The sequence below is a fragment of the Setaria viridis genome, chromosome 8 (assembly GCF_005286985.2).
Source record: "Setaria viridis chromosome 8, Setaria_viridis_v4.0, whole genome shotgun sequence".
In the NCBI taxonomy this organism is placed as follows: Eukaryota; Viridiplantae; Streptophyta; class Magnoliopsida; order Poales; family Poaceae; genus Setaria; species Setaria viridis.
In genome coordinates, this window is record NC_048270.2 from 37503191 (window position 1) to 37528368 (window position 25178).

Genomic DNA, 25178 nt, shown 5'->3' on the forward strand with positions numbered 1-25178 from the left:
GGTCTGTTTGGAATTCACTAAAATAAATATAAAACTCAGATTCTGCTCCTTTTTATTTTGCTAAATCAGCTGAGAGAAATTAAAAAATTGAGCTCTTGCCCAGATCCAATTTGAACATCGCAAGTTTCATCAGACGGCAGCTCCAAGTTACCATTAAGGCTTTAACTATACTAGCCTCAGCAACAAATCGTGACAACTGAGTGTGAAGTTCCAACAGCAGAATTGGACTCAGTACCAACAATCGAGTTCAGATAAAGCACACCATGCACTCTCTACAGGAAGCGAGTGAGCACCTAAGTACAATAATCTACAACGCCTAAATGTCTAAAACAAGCAGTTAACCAGCAGATGAAGACTGCAGCGCCGCCTGGTCTGTTTTCCTCATGAAGCTGGGCAAGCCTGAATTTCGTCGTGACTGCTGCATCTGTGTTAGTGCATCCTCTCAGCTATTGCTTCCTGAAATAACATGTCCAGGTTATAAATGGGGGAGGCTGAAAGAGAACATCCTACACTCCATTCTCCTACAACTTCATCAGGACATCCTACTTAAGAGACAAAATCCTGAAATATACCTGATGGCCCAGGAGCTCCTTTGCGGCTGCTTGTTCCCTGTTGCGATACCTTCAGGGATCGTAGCTTAGCAGAAGAAGACCTGATCGTGTTGATCAGGGGCTGATTTGCATCATCGTCGCTGTCATCATCTTCGCCATGGCCATGGTGGTCAGAGGCACTGATAGACTCCTCATCACTAGAGTTGTGCCCATCATCTTTAAAGAGTTTCTTCCCGCGTACATCTGGTATATTTGGTGCCTCTGGTACGTCTCTGACCTTTCTCGGGCGGCCTCGTCGCTTCACAGGTTTTTCTTCCTCCTCTGGAATTGGAACAAGAGATCAGCCACAATATACAGAAAAAGAGACAGGCACGGTCAATAAAGAGAGGGAGTTTAACACACCGTGCAAAACCTCATTCTTTGCATGTTTTTCGCGTAGGTGCTCCACAAATGTAAAATATGGGCGCCAAGCACTTTCATCTCCATTCATATCTGCATCTTGAGTCCTCTTCTCTACATCTGCCAGGCTACATGCAAAAAGATAGTTCAAAATTAAAGATTTGAAGCAAGCAAAGCACAAAGAAAGCATGCAGCCCAATGACATACATATCTGGTATATCTGCCGATGGAAGTTTAGAAACAAATGGTAGAAGAGCAGCCTCAAGGAATGGCAATTGATTTGGAAGGTCCGCAAAGGCAAAAGAAACACCATCTTGGATAATCTTGAAGATCTCAGACTTGTTTTTATTGCGAGCCGCGCCAACATAGGACCCTGCCAGCCGACTAGCAAGATCTTGACATTCCGAATAAGACTTGCCAGTCAGGGTTTGGTTTTCTCCGTCGTTAACATGGGTCATGTACCGTTCATATGCCTATATGGATGAAAACATAGAATGATTTATTTGAACAAACTCAAACACAGAAGCAAGATAAACTGGTGCACTTATAAAAGTAATATTCTTAAATTTCAGTCAGCAAATATTTTAAACACTGGAAACGATGAACTAAAAGTAAAAACCACAGTGGTAAAACAAGCAAAAGGAGCCATATACTCCCCCCAGTAAAATATAACAAGATACTGTGCAAATTTTCATTTCAGAAGCACTGTTATACGATTTTAGACAAAAACCTTTGGTAGAATTTTGTAGAGTTAGCCTACAGATATTCTGGGGTGTTGCTTTTCTTTGTGAAGAAGTACCTCATAGTCCTACGCAATCAGTGTAGGTATTCCAATGAGAGATTAACTAGTTAGTGTTTTCCTTCTTCCGTTTTCAACATTTTATAGATCACTAATGTACATCCTTCACCTTGACGATGCTGGATGGACTAAATTCTCCAAAACAGCTATTATTTAACATTTCTTTGGGGATATGGTAGTAATAATAACTCAATACAAGAGAAATTAATATTGTTTTTCATGCAGAGGAAACACTACTAATAATTAATATCACCCTTATTTCTTATGAACATACATTATATATGCACTGAGAAAAACATATATTTACCCTTTTCAATGCCTCAAAAAACAGAGCTGCCATGTCGAAGTCTGCATTTTTCTTTAGAGAGGTAATTAGATGTTTGATTATCTCAGTTGTACTTGTTCCATGAGAGACATAGTGAGAAACAATCTCTGGACCAAGATAGTCCTGCAAACAGAAAGAAACAATGAAATTTTACTTGTCTTTCAAACAAAGAATTCAAAGCAACCCTTTTTCTAAAGGTTAAAATAGCAGCATTGTAATTGGAAGTATACGTTGAGAGCCTATCACCAGAAGAAAATGCAGCACAAACCTTTGGTACTGTATCAGCAAGCACTAGCTTTGCAGCTGCAATCATGACAGCATCCCTGTTTGTGTCTTCAACATACTCTTCATTTGCATCTTCATCTTCTGTTTCATCTGAGGACAGATAATTGATCAATTTTCAGTTATCAGCAATGGAAAAGATACATACTCTACTAATATCATGAGAAAGCAGGAGTGTAACCAGACAAGACCTGATATATTGAGCTGTTGTTCACAAAGTTTCCAGAACTTTTGAACCATATCTAATTGTGGGAGATAACCCAAACTCTCTAGTCTAGTCGAAGAATATTTGGACTTCTTAAACAAGCACCACATCTCTGCAGTAATGATGCAGACCTAAAAATAAAGCAAACAAATAAGTTAATTAGCCCAATGTAACGATGGAGGCATACCAACATGACAACATGCTCTTGATATTTCAGAATTCAGAAAGTCTTACTCGGCAAGAGAGTACAGTGGTGCTCCTTCCCTCTTTTTGATAAGTAGGCAGGACAACCAAATAATAATAGAGTTGATCGAAAAGTGAGCTTTGCTTGGATAAAAGTTCATCAATAGATGTTTCAGATGGGTTTTCACCATCAATTGCATGAAGGCACCATGCTACTTGAAGGTACATATTGAGTAGGAGAAAGCTCTTCACCTAAAAAATATGAAAACAAGCTCAATATGCTACCATCAGCTGATCCTATGAAAAGATGAGAGTGCTAAAACTAAAAAATGAAAGGGTTCATACCTCATTATCCATCTCTCTTAAATGACTGAGGATACGATACATATCCTCAAATAAACTATCATTTTTTACAGGTTTTGAAAGCTGAAGTTCATAAAGCCGCTTCAAATTAACCAACAGGGAGTATTCATCATCACCTGCCTGTAATGCCAATCTTACCATATTATCATCATGACTTCAGCACAGACAAAAGTCAAAAATAACACAAATAGACGTACCTCTACTTCCTTAATTGCAGTTTTGACTTTCAAAACCAACTCATCTTCAAGATTCTTAAGTTTATTTTCAGCATAGTCTTTAAGATCAGCCTGGCACTCAGTGCAACAGAAAGCAAGTGCCTTGATGCAAGATCTCAGCGCGTCCTTCTCGCCATGTTTGAAGAAGGCATCATAGATGAGATCTATGGCTGCCTTGAAATGCTGAATGAAGATATTCAAGAATTTATTTATAGTTCAACAGCAAGTGTAAGCAGAAGATATAACTTTCACCACTGACCTTCTCTTGTCTCTTGAATGAATACATCTCAAGTTTCAAAAGAACCATCATATCAACTAGGGGCGATATCTTAGCTTTGTCAGACATGTATTTTCTTAAAAGCTGTGGATACCTCGTCAACAAGGCAACTGTTATTTCACGCCTGCTATTTTCCAATGTTTCCTGTAATACTTTTATGCCTTAGTAATAACACTAGAAAATTTTGAACAAAGTAAAAAGTGTAAATTGTTCCAAAGAAAAGCACTGATGACATGAGCACATTTAATTAAGACTAGATCAGGAAGACTCTGAAAATAACACAGATATAAGCTGAAGCAGTCAAGGGGAAAAGTGACAAAAGAAAGGAATTTAAGACAGATTTTGAGGACCTAGATGCGTTTTTAGTAACTAAAATGGATTTCTCTCTTAATGAGATGACATGCAGTTCTCCTGCGTCGTTCGAGAGAAAAAAACTAAAATGGATTTCCCCAGATATCAGAAAATAGAAGTTTGCATTCAACAATTTAGCTAATGTGTCTTCTGTTTAACAGTAGGCTGATCCTGGGATGTCTACTTATTTAGAAGACTTTACATTCCTTCCGGTGAGTAGTAGACAGCTGGTGTTAGCAATCAACAACAGTAACTATGAACCCACCCAGAATTAACTGAAATCAGACTGTTTACGTTAGTTACTATGGGTTGGGATTGGTTAATAGAAGAAATGTACAACTAAATAAACCAGGGTTGCAGGTTGAACTGATATTGTAGTGCCCCTGTTTGCTTGCAAGTAGCACATGCACCAGCTCATTTGCACCACAGAAGCAGCCTGCTCTAACCCTAAACCCAGTTCAGTACACAACCAAACTGGTTAATCTAGAACTCCCTTAAACATAACAGGTAGAACTAATTAACACCAAAAATATCATAGAGTTCATAAAATTGGCTTGCAAGTGCTTTTTACGCAATAATCATTACTATTCAATAATCAATAGGAATATTTATTATGGAACCAAATGGAGGACATTTTTAGCATTCAATAAACCTAAACTAGCTTCTGCATAGAATGGTTGAAGACCTAACATCTCCCAAGCTGGAACTAAAATAGAAATCAACTGTCCGATAACAACACTAATCGGGCAATGCGACAAATGTCAAGAATGGCACTACCAACCATTGACAAATTTACTAAAGTAAAATATGATACTGCACAAATGAACTACACACCTTTTGGCCTTTATTATAGTACAACTTTCTGTTGTCCATTGCGGGTATTATTCTTTCCCCAACAGCCTTCTTTGCAGAGGCTTGCAGCATTCGAACTAGGTTTGTTCCATCCATATCAGTAAGCTCAATTGCTGGATTTTCATCGAGAAGCAGAGAAATCATACACCTCCAGTCCTATAAATCATCATATTTCAGTTCTCAGTAATGAATCACTGACAACAATAAATTATAAATATTTCCAAGAACAAATGTAATCAAATTTGAGGAGCATACTCTCATAGCCTTCATGTCATCCCAAATATCATCAATGACATATGAACTAAGGACCGGGTCATCTGAAAATTCCCTAAGGATTTGCAGCATTCGGCCAATATGAACTTCAGAGGGCTCATTTTCCCCATCTGGAAAGCATACAATTAATAACTAAACTGAAAAGGTAGTTTGATAGGTATTGGCAATTTGGCACATGAAAGTAGAAAGCTTTTATTTTTATTATCTTCTTAATGGAATGACACAAAGCACTCCTGCATTGTTTGAGAAAAAAATGTAGAAAGCTTGAAGAGGAAAGTACCTCTACCTCCAGGATGAGATGTCTTGATGTTTTGCGCTATTAGGTGATCATAAACTAATTCACCTATCGCACGCCTGATCATTGGAGGCTCATCAATAAGCAAATCATACAGTGGCCCCAAATCGTCATCACTCAACAGCTGATGCCTGCAAACAAAAAGATCAATATTTGTTATTTTGTTTTGAGAACCAAATGGCTGTATTTTCATGTTAACTTTTGGGAGATCATTACTCGACTTGTTTAGCAAATAGAATGAGTGACCCTTAGCCATATTAGGCCAGATAAACTTTATGCAACATGCCAAGCATGTATATAATGAGAACTTCCTGAGGAGTGATCACTTCACTTACTCTCAAACTCAAAGGTCTCAAGCCTAAATATTTTTTACACTTCAGTTTCTACAAATGAAATTAGTGTTAAGAGTAAATTGTACAGTTTTTCATAGCATCACATTATTGTCATTCTAACAGGCAACGGTTGCACTGGTTGAGCTTGTTGGAATGTCATATTAACAAAGGCTACAGATTCCAAAACATGGCAGACGATGCACTTTGGCTACATGGAGTGTTCACATCTAGCTTATGAGTGTGCGGGCAAAATATATAAGCATATCCTGCAGTGAACTGGATAAGAAGAGCAAAAAGGTATATCTTGCCTAGACACACCTCAGTAATTGCTTGATGAGTCCTATAGCTGACACAGCTACTGAAACATCAATATCATCAGCAAGCTGGATCATCCTGCTATAAAACCTCTCGGTAAAGAGACCGAGGGATGGTATGTTGTCATCCACTTCATATAGACTTTGCAAGGCAAGAATGGAAGCCCTTCTAACTCCAGCATTCTACAATGACGGAATGAACAAAATGAAGAGTGTAAATCTTCATTATCAGACTCAGTAAAAGTTCTAATGAGAAAAGGACTGAACTAAAATATTTGTTACCTTGTCATTTAGTGTCCACCCAAGATACTTGAGATATATATCTTGCAAAAAAAGTGATGGATACGAGACAACCCAAATACCAAGGGATTTGATACATGCCATCCTGATCTCAGGATCAACATCACGATAACGGTGCATGAATAACCTACAGGTGGTAAAGAAAAATTCAGCACCAACTAAACTACCATGAATGTACGTACTTGACATCAATGCAAGTGAGTTTATTGGGGTGCGTGTAAAATTCTAAAATGCAGTAAAAATTAATATGTATACTAAAGTACACATGCATTTCATTTGTAAAAGGTCTCACCCACTGAATATCTTCCGCATATATTCCTCCAAGTATGTAATGTGTTCATGAGTAAGAGTTAATCTGTTGTTCAGAGATTCAACGAGTGGTCCATCACTCTGCTTCTTTTTCTCTGCATTCAACTGCCTTTGAGTGGTCTCGCGTTGTCCACTAAGAGTCTTAGCAACAGATATGAATGATGTTACAAGCTGGAGCCCAACCAATGAAGCTACTTGACGATATACTCTTGGAGGAGTACTGAGATACCAAATCAGCATATTACATGCATGCATACTAGAGAATGAAAAATAAACAGGTACAGTGAGCCTAAATTACCATGATAAAGCAACCACATAATCCTTGATCTTTTGGAATAAGATATCATCAAACAGTGGGCCATTCTGACATTCAAGGACAAAGCTATCCCAAAAAGAAACCAGGTTCTCCTTGAAGTGTTTAAGGTCCTTCTGTTTTGTGCTATAATTATCCTCCACCAGACCCTATTTTGGAGTTAAGGTCTCACGAATTGGTCACGAGAAAACATATATGTTAGTTCAATCTTGGGGTAACATTATATGATATGAATATTGGGGAACCTATCTACAGAGAATGATTCTCTGTTAACTCTTCTGAAAAGGTCAAAAAGGATATTTTTCGAGCTAGCTCAACAAGGGACAATACAATGTCGTCCACATCTGACTCATGAAGGTAGTCTGGATAAATCTCATGCTTGGCACCACAAGCCTGCAGTAACAAGATTCACAGGTTTATCAACAAATGCAGCAGCAACAAGAAAAAACTATACTAAGTGCTAGTATTACCTCAAATAGCATGGCTAATATTTGAAAAATCACTGAATTTTTGTTGGATTCGTAATCCTCAACCAACTTTTTGACAGCATGGTTGATCAACCTGCCATTATGTTTAATAATATCTGCAATTTGCAAGATTGTAAGAATTAAGAAAGTTTTGCACAGATGAAAGATGATATATTTACTAATAAAGAATTTAGTTCAGGCATGTTCTGATACTATCCCTTAAATGCTCCAATAGTGACTAGGTAACAGTTCAGCTAAAGAAATCGTCCTACAAGCCATCAGCATTATGTTTGAATGAGCAGGGCAAGAACCATATCCAATGGGGTCACCAATGTCTTTCATTAATTTGAACTCCCTGCCTCTAACATGATCCAAGGGAACTATCCCTTTTTTTCTCCCCACCATGTGTATTATTCTTTCACACTCCAAAACAAGGTCACTAATTGCTAAATTGTACACCTTTTCATCAAGCAACCCAGCATTTCCTTGATGATGGACCCTAAGGCTCAGCAAAATTTCCCGAAACAAACTAGGCATAGTCACGTAGTTCACCAAAGTACACTAATACAACATCAATTTGGCTCGCCGTGCAGTGTCAAATTTGCCACCAATTTGCCACAGAGAGGCAATGGGTTTACCACATCCAGTGCAGTGCAGAGCAGAAGCCACTGCGTTGGCTCAACCATAAAGTCTAGCCAGGCGCCTAGTTTTCCTGAACCCACCAGCTAAGCTAGACCCCATCAGAAGCTTGGAACCCGCCCAATTCAGCAAATTCAGAGGGAGCAAGAGAAACGGTGGCTGACCGATGAGTGCCTGGTCCTCCAGAGCCGCGGCGGCGGCGGCGGAGGCGGCGCGCTTCCGCTTGGAATGGGGCGGCGCGAGCCCTTCCGCGTCGTCGTCCTCCTCGAAGTCCGCGTGGTACTCCTCCCGCGGCTTCGGCGGGCGCCCGCGCTTCTGCAGCACGAACCCCCCACCAAAACAGAAATTCAGCAGATGCTTGCCGAAGTCCGAGCGAACAAAGGGACCCAGTGGCGACGCCGGCGAGGCGGGAGGCTTACCGGGCGGCGCATGGAGGCGAGCGTCTCCTCCATCGGGGGTTCCGGATCTAGCGGCGCGGGAGAAGCAAACCCTAGAAGGAGAGATTTTGGGGCTCGTTTGCGAGGGAAATGGAAAAGGAAAGATGCGGGGTCGGGATGGAAGGGAGGACGGAGGGAACACAGAGAAGGCGTAAACAGCTCAAACCCGTCTTGCAATGCGAATACGGAAACTGGAAAGGGCCCGGACCCAATTATAGAGTATAGACCAACAAAGCGTCTCTTAAATTTCTCCAACATTAATTTCTTCTCATAAAACTTCTCTTGAACAATTTCCAGTATATCGATTGATTTCTGGAAAATAAGTCGGGCATCAGGGGTCCTTTTGGTTGGGCTTTCAAAGTGCTTTGTCTTTCAAGAAAAGCTGAAAGCCAATCAAAGAGACCAACTTCCTTATAGGTGCTTTGAAGAAAGCAGCTTCCTTCTAATTCATTTTCCATAGCAGGGGAGGAGGGGAGGAGGTGCTTTTTGGAGCTTTGGCTTTCACAAGTTGGAGAAAATTATCCACTGCCACTGGTTATGTTGTACCGATTCGCTTCTTTCTTTCCCGTCTCCCTCACCCGCCGACTCTCCCCTGCCCGGTACCGCTCCTCCTCCTCTCCCGGCGGCGACACCCCCTCTCGAGCTCGCGCCACATCTGGAGGAGCAAGGGGCAGCGTGGTGGGCTACAGGCGCGACGGTGGCGTGGCAAGTAGGAGAGGAGGAAGGAGGAGGGGTCGAGGATGGAGACGAGGTGGAGGCACGCGAGGGTGAGGAGCTCAACCTCGCGGTTGCGACGCTCGACCTCCATCGAGCTCCTTCGGCTGCCTTCCTGTTGCGGCGGTTGCAACGAGGGCTCCAGCTCCCCTGGCCGCAGTTGCCGGGAAGGCCTCACCGGCAGCCATCGGAGCCACGTGCGGCTCCTTTCCTCCCTCTTGTGTGCCGGGAGGAAGAAGAAGATACTGACGAGTTGAGTCTGCTTCTCAGCGAGAGAGAAAGAGAGTTCAGTGGGGTGGACTATGAATGATACGTGGGTTCGCTCGTAAGTGTTTCCAAAAAGTCACAGCTATTTCAACAAACAGCTTTCAGTTTTCTCACAGCCCTAAACCTACAACAGTTTTTCCCACAGCCCACATCTACTTTTGCAAAAGTCACAGCTCAACCAAACACACCGAATATAGGACTCACAAAAAGATTCAGCATGATTTTTAGCTAAGCTGGGGAGGCTATTACGTATTATATAAATACAGATTAATTAAGCGTGTGCGCTGAACAGCAAGATAATGATATGTACAGCCATGAGGTCAGGCAACTAGCCTATACATCAGCGTGTACCAGCTACCAAGTAAATCTACCCCCTCAGATTTACACCAATCATACTAAACGAAGCTAATTTACAAAACTTTTGCTGAATCTCATCCTCTTGCCGTGTCGGTTTCAGTTCTCGTTTCCAGCAAGTAGTGGCACGCTGCTCTCGGTTGGCGAGCCAGGGACGAAGGGGACGAAGCCTCGTCCGCCGAACACCGGCCGCATGAAGCCGTCGTCGAACTTGCGCCAGTAATGGTGGACCGACCGTGTTGGGCTCACCAGGAGCAGGCGGAGGCTTGCCGGTCGGCGGAGGCTTATGCCGTTCTCAAGATCTGGGTGACCAGGGCTGTTGGCGGCCAGATGCTCAAGGAAGGACTTTGGGCTGGATGGTTCGGAAAGAGCGCTTGGTTCCCTGGATAGGTGCCTTGGTGGAATCAAGAGCCTGATCAGCGGCTTGGTCAGTAGCCCAAAGACCTGCGCGATCAGAAAATAATTGTTCAGAATCAGATTAAGAGTAAATTTTTCTACTGTTCATGTTCTTATGTTTAGTACTTGTCTACATTGCAGTAACCTGTGGGCATTGGAGTTTGAGAAAGAACTTACAAATGTGCTGAAAAGAACAACAATGATTGTGCTGGTGATCATAATCGCGTTGCTAGGTTGCTGAGTATGGCCTGATCTTGTGAACTACAAATTAGAAAAACCACTGGTTAGATCAACGCATGAATGGCAGATAAATGAACCCTTAAAAGTCCCAGACTTTTTATCAGGAATATAAACAAAAGAAGAAAAGAAAACCAATCTCTCAGAGAACAATTTAATTTACAAACAAGAAACCTGGATGTGTCTTCTCTGAAACGCCCACATGACATGGGAACAAATTGGAGCTCAATATATATTACATATTTACATAGTTACCAGAGAAATGGAGTTTTTTGAAAGAATAATCCTTCAGAAGAACAATGAGAGATACAAAGTGCTCTACTTAACCATGTGTAAATTTTATGGACATAACAAAAGTCTAAGATATCCTTGCATGTTTTAGTTCGCAAATGATTATATAAAAAAATCTATTTTGCTGATGTTAATCAATGGCAAATAGCGACTATATTTGATTGTTCTCAAGTTCTAACTTTTGCAAAAATATACTAGTCAATGAAATAGAAGTTTCAGTATGAACACGATACTTAGGCAAACCAGCCATGCTATCCTTGTCAGTTTTCTGAAAGAACACACTAGCTCAACGATCTGAGTATTTTTTTCTAAGAGAAGACATGCCTTGCATTAATGCAACGTTTGGTTTTTTGGTAGAGTCCAAGTTGAGCCAACCAATCACAATTGTACAGCCTAATATTGCTCTAATAAATGGTATGTTTTTCAATTGCAATACCAAATCAAGAGTGATAACACTTCAAAACTGCACCAAAGCAGTCGTGCATTACCATGCCAGCTCAAATCAGACATATCAAACACAAAAAAATTTACCTTATTGTAAGCCAACGCAATGGACACAGCACCTCTCATGAGACCCGCCCACCAAACAATTACCTGAACAACCAATATCATGTGAGGAACATAACAACTGTTTCAAGAGGACAAAAGAAGTCTATAATGTTGCTCAAATACTCACTTGCTGCTTAAAAGATATCTTTCCTTCTGGAGTTTTCTTGGTCAAATTTGATAGAAAGGATAGCGGGAAAACAAAAGCAGCTCTTGACACCAGGACCAAGGCTAAAATGGTGGAGCTCAAAGCAATAGACTTTACTGGGCTGCACACGGCAGAAAATATGACAAGATTCAGAAAAATATTCCATTTGAGCAATTGGGAGGGAGGGAGCGAGGGGGGAGGGGGGACATGCCTATAAGTTTGACCGACAATCTTCCACTTCTCTATATCCAATGCATCCATGCCAACATAGAGAAATAGAAAAGTCTCGGCGATAAATGATAACGTCGCAAAGGCATGCCTGTTGTCCATAAAAAATATTAGTAAAAGCATAACCATAGTGAACAATACAAGTTTGGAACCATCAAAGTTAGATGCATAATCAAACACAAATATCCAGAGGGAAACCATGAAGCTACTTACTTGGTCGTGACCCTGGAACTTTCTGTTACATTATGCCAGGTATAGTGTGACATTACAATACCACAGAAGAACACCGTGAGGATTCCACTCAAATCAAGCAACTGACAGACAAAGCAACCAATGAATAACATTTATGGCTGCATTTAGCTGTTTTTTTAATAAAAACATAAGCAAATTGGGTCGATAGTACAGGGAGCTCACTTCAGCTAGCATGTATGATAAATAGGCCATTAGCATCATAATTGAAACTTCACGATCTGTCGAGTGCCTGGGGTGCATGTCAAATCAGAGGAATAAGTTGTGGCAGTATCATCAATTTCACGTAAGCAAACATCTGTTGTGCCAAGTACAAACCTGCCAAAGTACAGCTTCTTGATGATATAAGCACTGAGAAGTCCAGCCTGCAGTCATAACAAACTTCAGTAAAAAGAAAGTTTCAACAAAGCTATAGGCATGAGCAGGAAACAACTTACAGCTACTCCAAGAATGGTGCTGCTGCTGAACAAATAAAGGAAGCTGCCAATAAAGTTTAGTAATTTAGCAGTGTTGATATTCCCAAGATCAAAGTTCTGGATAGCATTGAATAGCACAACTGATGTTGCATCATTGACAACACCTTCACCAAACACCAAGCTGTACAAGAAGGGTGTCTCATCCTGACTTAACACCTGCAAGGTGCATACAGAGTCTGTTGCCGAGAATATTGCCCCAAGTGCTGAAAATTCACAGACAGGAGTCAGAAAGCAAGAACTGCATAAAAGCAGAGACATGCTTATACTTTGGGTAAAAGACTCACCGAGATAGTCTCCAAGCTCAAGTGCACCAATATTAAGCCTTGATATTAGTCCTATGGCACCTGTGATCAAACATGTGAGTGAAGCAACCAGAAACAGATATACATCACACAAAAAAACAATGTAGGAATAAACCCCTACCAAGGGATATTACAGTGAAAGAGATCAAGGTCCCAACTGCACCAAACAGCGTAATAGTAATGAAGTTTCGGAAGAACTGTTTCTTCTTCACTTGGAACCTGAATTATGGAATGAAAAAAGGACAATTATGAGTTACACACCACCTAGGTCAGTAAACAATATATGATGCATCACCAAGGCTCTTAGCGCCAAATATTCATTGACATAATTGCAGAATTATTTAAACACCACAGTTGTTTTTGCTATTGAAGTGTTTAATTGAGTAAATCTTTTTGAGATTTTATTACTTGAAGCAACCTCCAAAAAACATCCTTTATCCAAACAGGTCCTAAAATAGCAATATAAAGAACCAAATATAGATGTAATGATGATTATTTGCGTCATGCAAAAGCATCTGATGTCTGCTGCTATCTTAATTAAAAGGGGGAAAGGGGACACAGTTCTTACAATTGTACCACAGTTTCCTCAACCACCAGTATGTCTCCCAACTCAACTTCTTATTAATTGCTGTGCTCTTTCTATCTTATTTTCGTTTATGGGCACAGAGGAAAACTACCAAGTAACGACATAAAACAATCGCAGCGCGTAGCAATCGCTTGCATAAACACCATACCCTGCATTAAATATGATCGGTGGCAGCAGGTATATGAAGAAGAGATCCTCGCTGAACACCAGCACGCGCGAGTGCTTCCCGCTCGATGCAAACAGGATCACGGCGCCAGTCCCCAGCCCCTGCACAACCCACAAGCATAATCATAATCAATCACCTTCGAATTCCAACAGACAACTGACTCAACACACAGACAAACGAGGGGGTTGGGTGCTCACGATGAAGAGCGCGGTGATGGACTCGTTCATCCAGCGGTTCTCCTCGAGGAGGTGTCCGACGACGATGCAGACGCACATGAGCGCCACGAACAGCCCCACCGCCGCGATGGAGCCGTAGTCCGCCGGCGGGTCGCCCAGCGCCATCCCCGCCCCGGCCCCGAGCCCCATCATCCCGACCTCTCCCCCCACAGCTCCACCAATCACCCCAACAACCAACCCTAGCGCTTCAGTTTACCTCCTCTCCCTGCACTCCCGCCCTAAGCACTCGATTCGAGTCCCCCCCCCCCCCCCCCCCCCCCTCGCTTGCCTTCGCTTCCAAGGAACACCGCCGCCCGCCCACTCGCACGCACGCAACCGGCCAAAAAAAAAAAAGCCCAACCGGCGGGGGGAGCGGCGGCAATCTCGGCGGGGCTGGCTCGCCGAGGATTCGTCGGAGGGTTTATCGGCGGGGTGGGTGGCGGGTGGCGCGCCACGGCGAGAGGCCGGAGGAGGAGGGGGGTGAGGCGGAGATTTGATTCGAACTGGATTTGGCTATTTTCCGGTTATATTTTATTTGTTTTTTTTCTGTTTCGAAGCTAAGGGCGCGGCAGGGGGTGGCCCACCTGCCACTGGGACGGAGGCCGTTGCCGCCGCCGCGCGGGAGGGGGGACACGTGGTCCCGTGCCCGCGCGTGCCGCGACCGGCGGGTCCCACCGGCCAGCGGGCCGTTTCTTGGACGGACGGTTCAGGTGGGCCCCAGAGGCCCGAGTGTCACCCACTTGGTGAGCTGAGGCCCCACGCGTCAGTGGCTAGTACTGGCCTCTTCGAGAGGGACCCAGGTGGCGGTGGGAGTGCGGGCGCTATCCGAATTCCCTCGCCGGCGGCGATCGCCGGAGCCGGAGGAGGCGGAGACCAGGGTCGGAGCCGGTGGAATTGGGGATAATAATTTCGCCCGGATTGCAGGTGAGGCGCTCCGGATCCTGCCGAACTCTTCCAATCTTGCCTCCACCCTGATGATCCTTCCTTGGTTACCACGCGGTCTTTGATAAAACGATACGAGGACGTGGCGCACGCAGCGATGGATGGGCGCATGGGCACCCTGACGTGTGGTGTCCGATCCCGAGACATCGCGTCGCGATCTTGTTTTCTTTAGTCCCGTTTGCTTCCCTCGGTTATTTTCAGTTCATGTTAAATATTTAGATACTAATTAGGAGTATTAAATATAAATTGATTATAAAACTTATTGCATAGATGGAGCCTAATTCACGAGACGAATTTATTAAATCTAAGTAATCCATGATGTAAAAATGTGTTGTAACCATTTGCTGATGATTGATTAATTAGGCTTAATAGATTCGTATTGTGAATTAGCCTCTATTTGTGTAATTAGTTTTATAATTAAACTTATATTTAATCCTCCTAATTAGTCTTATGTGACACGGACTAAGCTTCAGCTCAAGGATCCAAACACCCCTTTATTGTGGCTGTGCTTATTCCCTGAGTATGAGCTCAGCTCTGTTCTCCTCCACGAAAGGGGTTGCCTCTTGCTGATGTTGTGGTGTGTCATGATCTGGATTGGATTTGGGAGAGGGCACGGGGTACAGCGAGAGGTCAGGTCACGCAGCTTGCAGTAGGATCAAGGGACTGCCTAGGATCTGCGGCTGGCTCTGAAGATGCTACGTTATTTTCTTTAGAGACTCTGAAGATGATACTGATGGGCCAGATGATTGGGTCTGTCTGGGGCAATTACAGTATTATTATTATTACTGTTACACCATCCTTTCCTTTAGTTTCCCTAAGTATTATATTCCACATTCTATCAGAAGAACCATTGTAAAAACCAGTTGAGTAATGAGTACTGACTCCGGCTCGCACAATATTCAGGCTAGGAATTATTTACAGCTCTAGTGTTTTGAGGTAGTGTCCTTCAGCTGCTTAGTTTTCTGAATGTTCAGAATGTTATAGCAGCACCTGGAACTTGGGAAACTTTCTTTCAAGTGCCCATTTTTCATAGAATAGAGAAGAGCTGGAACATGGGATTGTTGCTGCAAGTCATCAGAATTGCCGTTGGTCATGGACTCCTGGATGACTTGTCAGTGTGGTGACCTGGTGCAAAGAGCAACGAGGCACTGTCTGCTACTTGGCTTTTTCACGTGTTTAAATAAAAAGATTCCTCTGGGATTTCCACTATAATACATCCCTGTGTGTTAGGATACTTTCAGTGAGATTCCCCATTGGAACTCGAGTTCACTCTTTTCCTTTCTTTTCCCTTGCCACTGCAGCCTGTTTCATAAAAAAAACAATGTACAGTTCAGTGGAGTACTATTAAAAATAAAGAAAGAAAAACCGTTCAAAGTTCAGTATAGCACTCATTCGCTGATTGCTTGGTTTCCTGGCTGCAGTTCTGAAGTGCAACGAGATCAGAACATTACCATGGAACGTAGGCAATTTATTTCTTCTGCTAATGCAAAAGGATAGCAAGGTCATGAGAGGGGACCATGATTAGATGCTTAACTGAAGGGTTGGTAATTTTGGTAGCCCAAGCAGACTACAGAAGGCACAAACCGCGTTTACAGGTAACAGTGTCGATCCTACTTCAAACAGCATGTTCTTTTGTTTTTATGCCACTGAATGTTACTTGTCCTGTTAATATGCGAGTAATCTACTGGATCAAGTAAGCAAGTAGGGACAAGCTGTGGTCCTTATGCTCCAATTCACACGGGCAAGCTGTAACTACATTGAATGCCTTCTTCATTGGATCATGCACGGCGGTTGACCGTCTATTTTATTGACTCATTAGTTTACTTGTGAAATAAACACCTACATTTTGATCTTGCATAGTTGCATCATTGTTAAATATTCATTCCAACCAATAACCACTGTTGAACTATAACTTGTTGCTTAACAATTTCTCAGCACGTATGTTTCCAGTAGGCTGTATATGTTTAGACTTTAGACATGATAAGTCGTATCATTGTAGCAACAAAAAAGTCAAGCATGCATATGAACTTCTGAAATGATTCTTCCTAGAAAGAATTTTGGAAGTGCCTCGCCTAGTTTACTGCAATGCTTTTTAGCTATCGACACAATTACCTAGTTGAATACTATTTTCCAAACGGTAATTCTAACTTTATCTGCTTCAATGTTTGAATTGTGGTACAAAGAAATACACTTTTTTGTGGACAAAAACCACAAAAGTAAAATCAGAACGTTATAGTTATTATGCTGTAGGATTTTATTTTTCAAAAACATCAAAGACTTCACAAGCAAAAACATTAGTACCAATTACAATTCCATTTCCATTTACCATATCCCTCAGATCCTTTTGCCCTAATGCCCTTCCATGTCAAACCAAAAACAACAGACGAAGGGCCTCCAATAGTTACAACAGCCAAGAACTATGAACTTAACAAGCATACCATCAAACACCCACAAAACCACAAACAACTTTCCGAATCTTTTCACCACTAAATAAGTAAGTTAAAATTAGAACTGTCCAATTGGTATTTATGCAAGGCTAGGTTAGGCTAGACATCCGTCTCCTGTGCTGATGTAGGGGTACTCTTTGAACTGGCCGGGAGCCAAAGCTTTCCCCCCGCCGTGGTGCTGATGCGGCTGTCGAGTCAATGCTGTTGCTGCTTATGTTGATCTGATCAGATTTCACTGGCAAGCATTTCATCTTAGACACACTAGATGAGAATGCCACTGACCTAGCCTTTGCTGCATTCTTGCAGCTTGAGTAGCTGAATGACTGGCTCCCGCTCAGCTCAGCTGGATATCTATTCACTGACTTTGTCAGCCTCGGTTTACTGACAGAATGGCTTCCCGCGCTATGTCTTTGCCGGCTACACACTGTCGGTGACATGAAATGAGGTACTGGACCATGAGAAACCCTGATCTTTGCCTTCTCGGTTGGGTGTGGGCTCTCTGTGGCATCAATGTGACTTACCACTAGAGTGCTTCTTGGTGACCCCTTCTCATCACTGAGAGCCTGACAAACAGATGAATTGAGCTTCTTCTTCTCTTCAAGTGAGATCTCTGCTATCCTTATTTGTTCATTGAGATGCTTAAGCTCTTCCTCTGCATCACGTACTTCCTTGTCAAGCTCTGCGAGCCGCTTCTGCTTAAGCATTTTCAGATCCTACATCACGGAAAGGCACAATCTTTTAACATAATGAAACTTTTGCAAAGGTGGTAAAATTGCTAGTTCCATTTGTATACTTACTTCTGGAATGTCTCTATTTGATTCTATTGATCTGGCTCGTTTTGCAAAGCTCAGGGAACAGACTGTCTCGCCAACATCATCCTCAGAAGGGCTGATGTGCACAACCATTAGAACTTTTGAACGATCGCCTGTTATTTAGATATTCAATAGAGTAGTGTCAGATTATCTTGTTGGCAGGGTTATATTGTTTTTCAACAAAAGACGATCCAAACTGATCTAAAAAGATGTTCCCATACCAAGTGAATCACTGAGAATCTGGGTAAGCTTGCTGTTTCTGCAGGGGTCATAAAAGGCAAATATGAACAGAATCACTGATTAGTAACTGTAATGTAATTGAAATATTAGATTTTTTCCCCTAACACACTGTTAATAATTTATATGGTGAGTTAACTGAATAATTCAGCTGTTACCTGTAAGGAACATGACTTCTCTTTCTTCTAAGTGCAGCAATGACATCTCCAAGTGCTGATAGGGAGAGGTTTATGGCCTTTCCCTCATCCATTGTCAACCCAGATGCACCAGTCTTAAGCAACCGCTCGCTGCCTCCAAGATCGATGAGCCAGAGCTTGCTGACTTCTTCAGTGACTCCCTGCCTCCTTATGGTAATCCTTGTCAAACTACACATAGACAGAGCTAAGGCACATGAAATTGGGTACTGTTCAATTTACCATACAGCTGTAATTAAAAGTTGGTGGTTGAAACAGATTGCCAACCCACCAGTGCGACCGGCTCGAGACGTCATTGACATTTGTCCAGGATGTTGATCGGGCACGCCTTCCTCTGCAGTACCACTGGTTGGCTTTCTTCAGGTCCGGTATTGAGACATCCTTCAGGCCCTCAACTTCCACAGCACCACTTTTAGTTGCCATTATGCTGAGATTACTGTAGAGTCGAAAGAAATTGAACGTCAACATTAACAGATTGAGAATTGGTAGTCTTTCTTCATAATTTAAATGTGAATAGATAGTCTTACCATGCTGTGCTACATTCCGTTGGCCTGAAGAGAGGCTGCCTTGGTGCCAACAAGTCCCTGAGACTCCCCAAGTAGACCTCAAGCATGCTTATGGAGAGAGAGTATGTGGATGAACTGTCTTCTGAAGCATGAGAAAACAGTTCTTGAATAGCTCGAGGAACAATACCGAGCTTACCATCAGTCCCTTCCTGCAATCAGTTAGACCTTCATTTATCAGAACTTTTTGAGAAAGGTGAGTGGAACACATATTTGCCATAAATTTAGCTCAAATCTATTCAGAACAAGCACCAACCAACCATTGTGTAGGTTTTTCCTGTCCCAGTCTGGCCAAAAGCGAGAATGCAGACATTGTGCCCGTCAAGTGCAGATCTGAGGATTGGTTTTACTTCTTGAAAAACATCCTCTGCATGGAACACTCTGAAATGAATCATACTGCCGAAAAGAAAATTTGAGAAGTAAGTGAAAGATTACCCTGTGTTGACTCCTGATCAAAAACCCTATCAACACTGAATTCTTTCTTGATCCCCACTGACTTGACTGCAATCTTCTCATGTTCGACAGTAACCAGTGATTTGGTCTTCAAGTTGCTCGTTTGGACCAATGGCCGTACCCGGCAGAAGACCCTAATACTTCCTGAATTTTGGCCAAGCACTGAAGCTCAGATCCTCGGAAATTCAAGCACTAAAAACTGCTAGCTAGAATTGAAGACTGTACCTTTCAGGTCAATGAGCTTGTCGAGTGCCTCTCTTCTTCTCCGGTCAAGATGTCGCTGCCTTGATCGCAGAGTTGAAATCTCCTCTGAAACAACATGGAATTGAGATAACTCCATCAGGTCTCGATGCAAAGTCACCATCACTTGACAGGTAACTCACAGGATGTAAACTGATGCTGCTCCAACCTTGCAGAGCTGAGATGTCCTTGTCGTAGCCCACTACGATTTCCCCATTCGGGAGCTCCAAGCTCAAACTCTCCAATGGCACCATCACATGGCCTCCCATGTCTTCTTTCTCCATGCAATGGAAACAAGAGCTGTTCTTCTTCAGACAAGCTGATCACTGGTCAGAGAAGAAGCCTATTGCACAGCTTCATCTGCTTTTTTCTCCCAATGGAACTGGAAAAAAGGTACCTGTTATCAGCATAACTGTGTAGATGGAATCTGAAACGGCTCAGAGCAAGGAAAGAATGGACACAGGATGACAGCAGAAGGAATCTATTCCTTCACTTTTCCATGATTAGCCTGCACTTCTGCACGGCTGGAAGACAGCAAGTCGGGTGCTTGAAATGGAATCTTTACAGGCAAGAACACTAGGGAACTTCCCCAATACCTTGCGATTATTGCGCCTACAGGAAGCACCAAGAAGAGGATTCCATTGAAGTGGAAGAAACATGAACAAGAGAATTTTGCATTGGTACCTTGAGAAGAATCTCCTTCTTCCTGATCTTGTTCGTGACTTGATCCAATGCTAGAGCAAGAACAGCTATGAAGGAGGAGGGCTGAAGGAGTGAGATAACACAGAAGGAGGAGAATTGAAGGAGTGAGCCAACAGCCAAGCAGAGAATCTCTGCAATGCAGCTAGCTCCTAATGATTATTGCAGCCCCAAGACTTTTGCTCCTGATCTTTCTTGGATCTGGATGCCGAAAGTTGGGCTGTGGGAGTGGCAGCAATTACTAAAGTCCAAAAGCTCAGAGCTGACAGTTGAAAACGAAGAGGATGAAGAAGAATCCTAAGGCTCCAGCCACATGTAGTGCCTGCAATGGTGCAAGCAAAGCTATTCACCAAGAAAAGTGATACACACCACACTGGAAAGCCTCGAAAGAAATCTTTGCAATATCACACAAGGGAAATCATCAAAGGAAGGGGAAGTTCAGGGATCAGAGAGAGGAAGTGAGCATCTGGCGCATTAGAATAGGTAGGCACTGCATGGTAATGGCAGTCCCAGTCCAGGTAAGAACTAGTATTAGGAAAACAGTTAGGTGGCGTGGAGGTTGCCTGGATTTAGAAGATCCAGAGAAGAGGCGTGGTGGGGATCAGGGAGCCTGCAGCCCCCACCACTCGTAGAAAACGAGGGGGAGCGCAAAGGGGGTGGGGGCCGGATCGTTTGTGGTGGGCAGTGTGTCTCCCAGCTTTTGTCAAATTCTCTTCACCAGCATTTCCTGTGTTGTCTGCTGGATTTAAGCTTCGTTTTTTCGACAGCAGTGCCAGTGTAACAGATTTACAGGTTGTTTGGCTGAAGAAAGGATACAGGTAACTGCTGACGTGCTGGGAGCAGGTTGGTAATTTGTTGCGTTTTGTCTTGAGAGGCTGAGGTGGAAAAGCACTGCACTATATTTTCCAATTGGATTATTGGAAACAGGGTCCATTGTGGTATTGAGAATTGAGACCAGGCATGAGGCATCATAGCTCGGTTCTTGCTTTTCATGATGCAGCACATTGCCACTTTATGGCTTTTTTCTGCAGTATCTTTGGTCTTTCTCTTTCCAGGTATGATTTTTATGTTGTACTTTCAGTTCATAATAAATGAATTATTGTCCCTGCTTTTTGTTTAAGTTGATACTCAGCCTTGACTTTTTGTTCTGATAGTATTAGCAAGGTATAAAAAAAATTCCATTTAATTTGTTCAAACCAATGGTCATGAATTAACAAAGTGCATTGCTCCTCCACATACTGTAGCGCAGTGATGCGTCGCAGAAAATCCGGACAATCTTTCATGATAAAGTATTTTACATACTCCAGTGATGAATGATAGGAGTAGATGGTCCATGAATTTGACCCTGGAACTGCAAACCTACAAAGAGATCCAAACTACAGTAGACTTTAGAAAAACTATAATCAATGGGATCAAACTGGGTATATCAACTTGTTGGCAGTAAAAGAAGCTCCCTTTACTCTTATACTCCTTGTAAAACCTCTCTGCATGTTGCAGATTTCTTCCTCCTCGCATGGAGGGAATACAAAAAGGCACCCCCACTGTATTTTTTTTTCTTTTGAAATATGCCACAGTAACCCTCTGACAGTATGGGACCACAGATGTTTCACTAGAATGCACACATTTTAGAAGGTTACAAAACCATATAAAATTCCCTCAAGAATCTTTACACTCAAATTGGGTTGTGCATGCATATAAATAAACAGACAAGGTCAATAATTTACTGCTAGATCCATCCAAATTACTCTAGCACCAAACTAGGCAACAAGACAACAGCAGCATCCTATGTCACTTGATAAGCAGTGAATGCAGTGCATCATACGGAAACACATTTTGCATGACAGAGGGGATGGCACAGAAGTCAAGAGATGAGAACCTTCTCCTTTTTTTCAAGAAAATATCAGACGACTCTAAAGGTGGGATGTCTTTATCATTAAAAAAAGAGGCAAATCCTACTAGAAGTTCAAGGATAATGTCACCACAAATTCAGCTTCCCCTGCCATCACAAGTCTTTTATCATGAACACCTGGATGCTGATAAAAGTAAAATGTATACTTGGATAGAAATCCTTTCTGGTAGCAAGTCCTGTCATACCTAGCAAAGATTCGTTGTTCGATAGCAATTTTCTGTAAGGATTACTGGAATGTTAATTTGAGGACGATCCAAAAGAGTAGTCCTCTTATTCATGTCGTATTCGCCTCATACTGCAACTCTGTCTTAAATATTTCTGCATCGCTGCCACGTTCAGCTGGTTAACATGTCCTGATCACCTAATAAATAACAAGATTAGTCTGCATCTCCTGTGTAAAGTATGGTTGTGTTTTGCAAGTTAGTGGACGCCGACCATAGAAAACAGGGCGGTGTGCCTAATAAGGCCAAGATTTGAACTGATTAAGATAAGGACCAAACTGTCCACAACTAATAACCGCCCTTACCCCGTCGTCCTAATTGCATTGGATAGTACATACGAGCACGCATTTCATTGCAGCCTTTTGCAGATGTGCATATCTTATTGCAGTTTTGATTTGGGATAAACAGTGGTTTGATGTTCACAATTAATTTTCTAAGACATGCTAACTACTGAACTTGTCACCTTTCAGAACAATCCCAACAATTGAGACATCATGCGGTACCTTCCACACATTGATGAGAGCAATAGAGTACTACATGCATTATATAGCGCCTTTGTTGGTCTCTTGTACTTGAAAAGAGAAACAGTTACCAGCACTGTACAAATATACATTATCTGAAGAAGAAGAAAAAAGAGGAGGAATAAATTGTACCATCAGATCAAGTATTCTTTTCAGGGTTCAAGCAGAGTTCCAACTCTGCTCATCAGTTACCACCTCGTGCAAACCCCACTGTCCAGTATGGCAGTATGCACGCTACCACACCACCAGGGCACCAGAGGTGAAAGAAAATGGGAGGATTGGAGGGAGGGCGACACATCAGGGACAAGCTCGCAATAGTCTGCAGCCCTCCCATGTGAGGTCACTGGGCGGTCGCTGTATTCATGCATGGCTTGTGTGTTTTGTGTAGGGTTGGTTGGTTTGATCAGTCTGAACAGGGCAGTTCATCTCTCTACTCGATGTGTGCAGTGACAGTTCTGGACAGTGCTGTGGTGCGCAAAGCTAGTTGCAGGTGCAGGGCTGGCTTGGAGTCAAAGCCAGGCAAGCCTTGCACAGTGATGTGGCCACACTTCAGATCACACACCTGCTGCTTGTGCAGCCTTCTGCAGTGAAAACAAAAGGTATTTTTGTGTTTTGCTCTCTCTTGGGGATCTGATGCTATGTTCGCTCAGTAAAAGAGAATGTAGAGGCCCATGTTTACCTGCCAGTAGTAAAAGTGGCTAGGATCTTATTTAGTTGCCAAAGCTTGGAGGTGCCAAATTACTATTACAGCACTGTAGCACACTGTAGCGTTTCGTTTGTATTTGTGAATTATTATCCAAACATTGACTAATTAGGCTCAAAAGATTCGTCTCGCAAAGTACAACAAAACTGTGTAATTAGTTTTTAATTTCGTCTACATTTAGTACTCCATACATGTACCGCAAGTTTGATGTGATGGGGAATCTTCTTTTTGCATAGTGCTAAAGTTGGGAGTTGAAGGTGAAACAAGGGCTAGGAATGTCACCACTAGTGTGTGATTTGGAGTGGCTAATTACCTTGATTTGTTTACTGTATCCTGTTGCATCTCTCTCTTTCTCTCTCTTGAGCATGTGCCCTTGGGATCCATGCTACTGGAATCTGGATCAGGGTGATAGGATAAGGTAACAACAGTGCATGCATGATTAGGTCATGATCTGCACATTCTCCTTTTTTTTAGAGAATGGTGCCTGCCTCTTGCCTTGGAACTCTCCAGAGCCCTGGTGGTTAGCTGTGGAGATATGATGATTAGTGGTATTACAGCCTTGCAACCTTTGGAAATCTTGGCCCAGCAACTTTACAACACACTAGCCGTGGAATTCCTTTCAGGCTGGGCTCTACTCCCCTACCTTCCCAATGTGATGGCTGTTGCTTGTGCTTGCAGGTTTTACTGTTGGCATTTGGATTTGGGTGGCTAGCTTGCGAATCTGGGCAAGGTATCCTTCCCTCCTGGAACAGTTGCTTCCCGTGTGGGCAACCATGGCAGCATGGCATGGTGGACCAAAAGGTGGCCCCCTCCTTTTGGAAATTGTTGCAGGCCTCCACCATGGACAGAGGAGATAGAAAAGGGGATTTTTGACAGCGTGCCCCCATCAGTAACTTTTAGTCTGAGAAAGAAAAAGGGGGCAACAGGGTGTAACATGAAGATGCATTGTTTCGGATTACCGCTAGTCAAAATGTAGTGGATTTGTGAATTGTTGCTGGGTTTTACTACCTGGAGCACTTTTGCTGAGCCTTCTATTTCAGCTATAACAATATATGTAGCATTCCAACACAGGGAATATTTCTTTTTATTATTTTCGGGGTTTTTTTTTTAGATGAGAGCCTGGTGGGCTGGCCGAGTGGCCCGGGCCGGTGCAGCCCAGGTTGCCAAAGGGCGCACGACGGTCCCACCGCTGCCACCGGGCCACAATTCATGGAGAAGCGAGCGCTCAGGCCTTTGTTCGGCCCAGTAGAGTTTAGGAGGAGGATTCCACCAGGCCCAGATTGCATGCCCAATAACTTTGTTTCCTTTACGAGAATCTCGGCTCTTCGGAAATCCATGCCCTAGCTTCCTGAATCCATCGGAAATCCATATTCATCCATCGTCTTTCTCATAGCTACCTATACACTGCACATGGCCCTCCCACACAACAAGTCGGCCTGGACCCGACCTTGGGCCTAGCCCATGGCTTCGAGGCCAATTTCTGAGGTCATGTGCATGGCCAACCAACAACCCATTCCAGTCTTTGGTTGTGGGCTTGATGGCCCAATGGGTAGCACGGGCCGCCCCCAATCTTATACAGTA

The 25178-nt window shown here is 42.9% G+C and overlaps 3 protein-coding genes and 1 long non-coding RNA gene across 6 annotated transcripts; 1 reads left to right on the forward strand and 3 right to left on the reverse strand.

Moving 5' to 3' along the window:
• Positions 1-147: 147 nt before the first annotated feature.
• On the reverse strand, positions 148-8622 carry LOC117833314 (sister-chromatid cohesion protein 3). Of its 2 annotated transcripts, none has more exons than XM_034712763.2 (22): positions 8464-8622; positions 8209-8359; positions 7409-7521; positions 7239-7331; positions 6924-7087; positions 6609-6845; positions 6299-6443; positions 6021-6199; positions 5362-5501; positions 5058-5185; positions 4785-4958; positions 3582-3743; positions 3305-3505; positions 3090-3227; positions 2796-2996; positions 2548-2692; positions 2343-2449; positions 2057-2197; positions 1158-1423; positions 954-1078; positions 573-872; positions 148-456 (listed from the first exon to the last, which is right to left on the reverse strand). In XM_034712763.2, the coding sequence occupies exons 1-22, from the start codon at positions 8494-8496 to the stop codon at positions 443-445; spliced, it is 3357 nt and encodes a 1118-aa protein (XP_034568654.1). In that variant the 5' UTR covers positions 8497-8622; the 3' UTR covers positions 148-442. The 2 variants fall into 2 exon arrangements, with proteins under 2 accessions (XP_034568654.1, XP_034568653.1); XM_034712762.2 differs by having other exon boundaries at positions 5356-5501.
• Positions 8623-9656: 1034 nt separating this feature from the next.
• On the reverse strand, positions 9657-13894 carry LOC117833866 (sodium/hydrogen exchanger 1). The gene is made up of 13 exons (XM_034713467.2): positions 13639-13894; positions 13424-13542; positions 12811-12908; positions 12672-12731; positions 12349-12590; positions 12230-12276; positions 12077-12143; positions 11876-11976; positions 11646-11753; positions 11417-11555; positions 11272-11334; positions 10390-10473; positions 9657-10260 (listed from the first exon to the last, which is right to left on the reverse strand). The coding sequence occupies exons 1-13, from the start codon at positions 13807-13809 to the stop codon at positions 9916-9918; spliced, it is 1644 nt and encodes a 547-aa protein (XP_034569358.1). The 5' UTR covers positions 13810-13894; the 3' UTR covers positions 9657-9915.
• Positions 13895-16892: 2998 nt separating this feature from the next.
• Positions 16893-20771, reverse strand: LOC117833563 (kinesin-like protein KIN-14O). Of its 2 annotated transcripts, XM_034713117.2 has the most exons (12): positions 20229-20771; positions 20141-20156; positions 19714-19926; positions 19530-19613; positions 19287-19448; positions 19112-19218; positions 18816-19003; positions 18560-18724; positions 18253-18459; positions 18079-18116; positions 17843-17970; positions 16893-17758 (listed from the first exon to the last, which is right to left on the reverse strand). In XM_034713117.2, the coding sequence occupies exons 3-12, from the start codon at positions 19826-19828 to the stop codon at positions 17135-17137; spliced, it is 1818 nt and encodes a 605-aa protein (XP_034569008.1). In that variant the 5' UTR covers positions 19829-19926; positions 20141-20156; positions 20229-20771; the 3' UTR covers positions 16893-17134. The 2 variants fall into 2 exon arrangements, with proteins under 2 accessions (XP_034569008.1, XP_034569007.1); XM_034713116.2 differs by lacking the exon at positions 20141-20156.
• Positions 20772-20932: 161 nt separating this feature from the next.
• LOC117833564 (uncharacterized) lies at positions 20933-24667 on the forward strand. Its single transcript, XR_004635500.2, has 3 exons — positions 20933-21298; positions 22844-23493; positions 24276-24667. It is a non-coding gene; the product is annotated as an uncharacterized lncRNA (long non-coding RNA).
• Positions 24668-25178: the final 511 nt, after the last annotated feature.

Excerpts from the sequence above, each read along its gene's own strand:
- LOC117833314 (XM_034712762.2), bottom strand. The coding sequence starts at position 8,496 with ATGGAGGAGACGCTCGCCTCCATGCGCCGCCCG. Across the intron at positions 3,506-3,581 it reads CATTCAAGAGACAAGAGAAG|CATTTCAAGGCAGCCATAGA; the intron begins GTCAGTGGTGAA and ends ATCTTCATTCAG. Across the intron at positions 2,450-2,547 it reads ACAACAGCTCAATATATCAG|ATGAAACAGAAGATGAAGAT; the intron begins GTCTTGTCTGGT and ends ATCTGTCCTCAG.
- LOC117833866 (XM_034713467.2), bottom strand. The coding sequence starts at position 13,809 with ATGATGGGGCTCGGGGCCGGGGCGGGGATGGCGCTGGGCGACCCGCCG. Across the intron at positions 13,543-13,638 it reads CCATCACCGCGCTCTTCATC|GGGCTGGGGACTGGCGCCGT; the intron begins GTGAGCACCCAA and ends TGGGTTGTGCAG. Across the intron at positions 12,591-12,671 it reads TGAGCTTGGAGACTATCTCG|CACTTGGGGCAATATTCTCG; the intron begins GTGAGTCTTTTA and ends GTGAATTTTCAG.
- LOC117833563 (XM_034713116.2), bottom strand. The coding sequence starts at position 19,828 with ATGGAGAAAGAAGACATGGGAGGCCATGTGATGGTGCCATTGGAGAGT. Across the intron at positions 19,614-19,713 it reads GGACATCTCAGCTCTGCAAG|AGGAGATTTCAACTCTGCGA; the intron begins GTTGGAGCAGCA and ends ATGTTGTTTCAG. Across the intron at positions 17,971-18,078 it reads GATTCTCAGTGATTCACTTG|GCGATCGTTCAAAAGTTCTA; the intron begins GTATGGGAACAT and ends TCTAAATAACAG.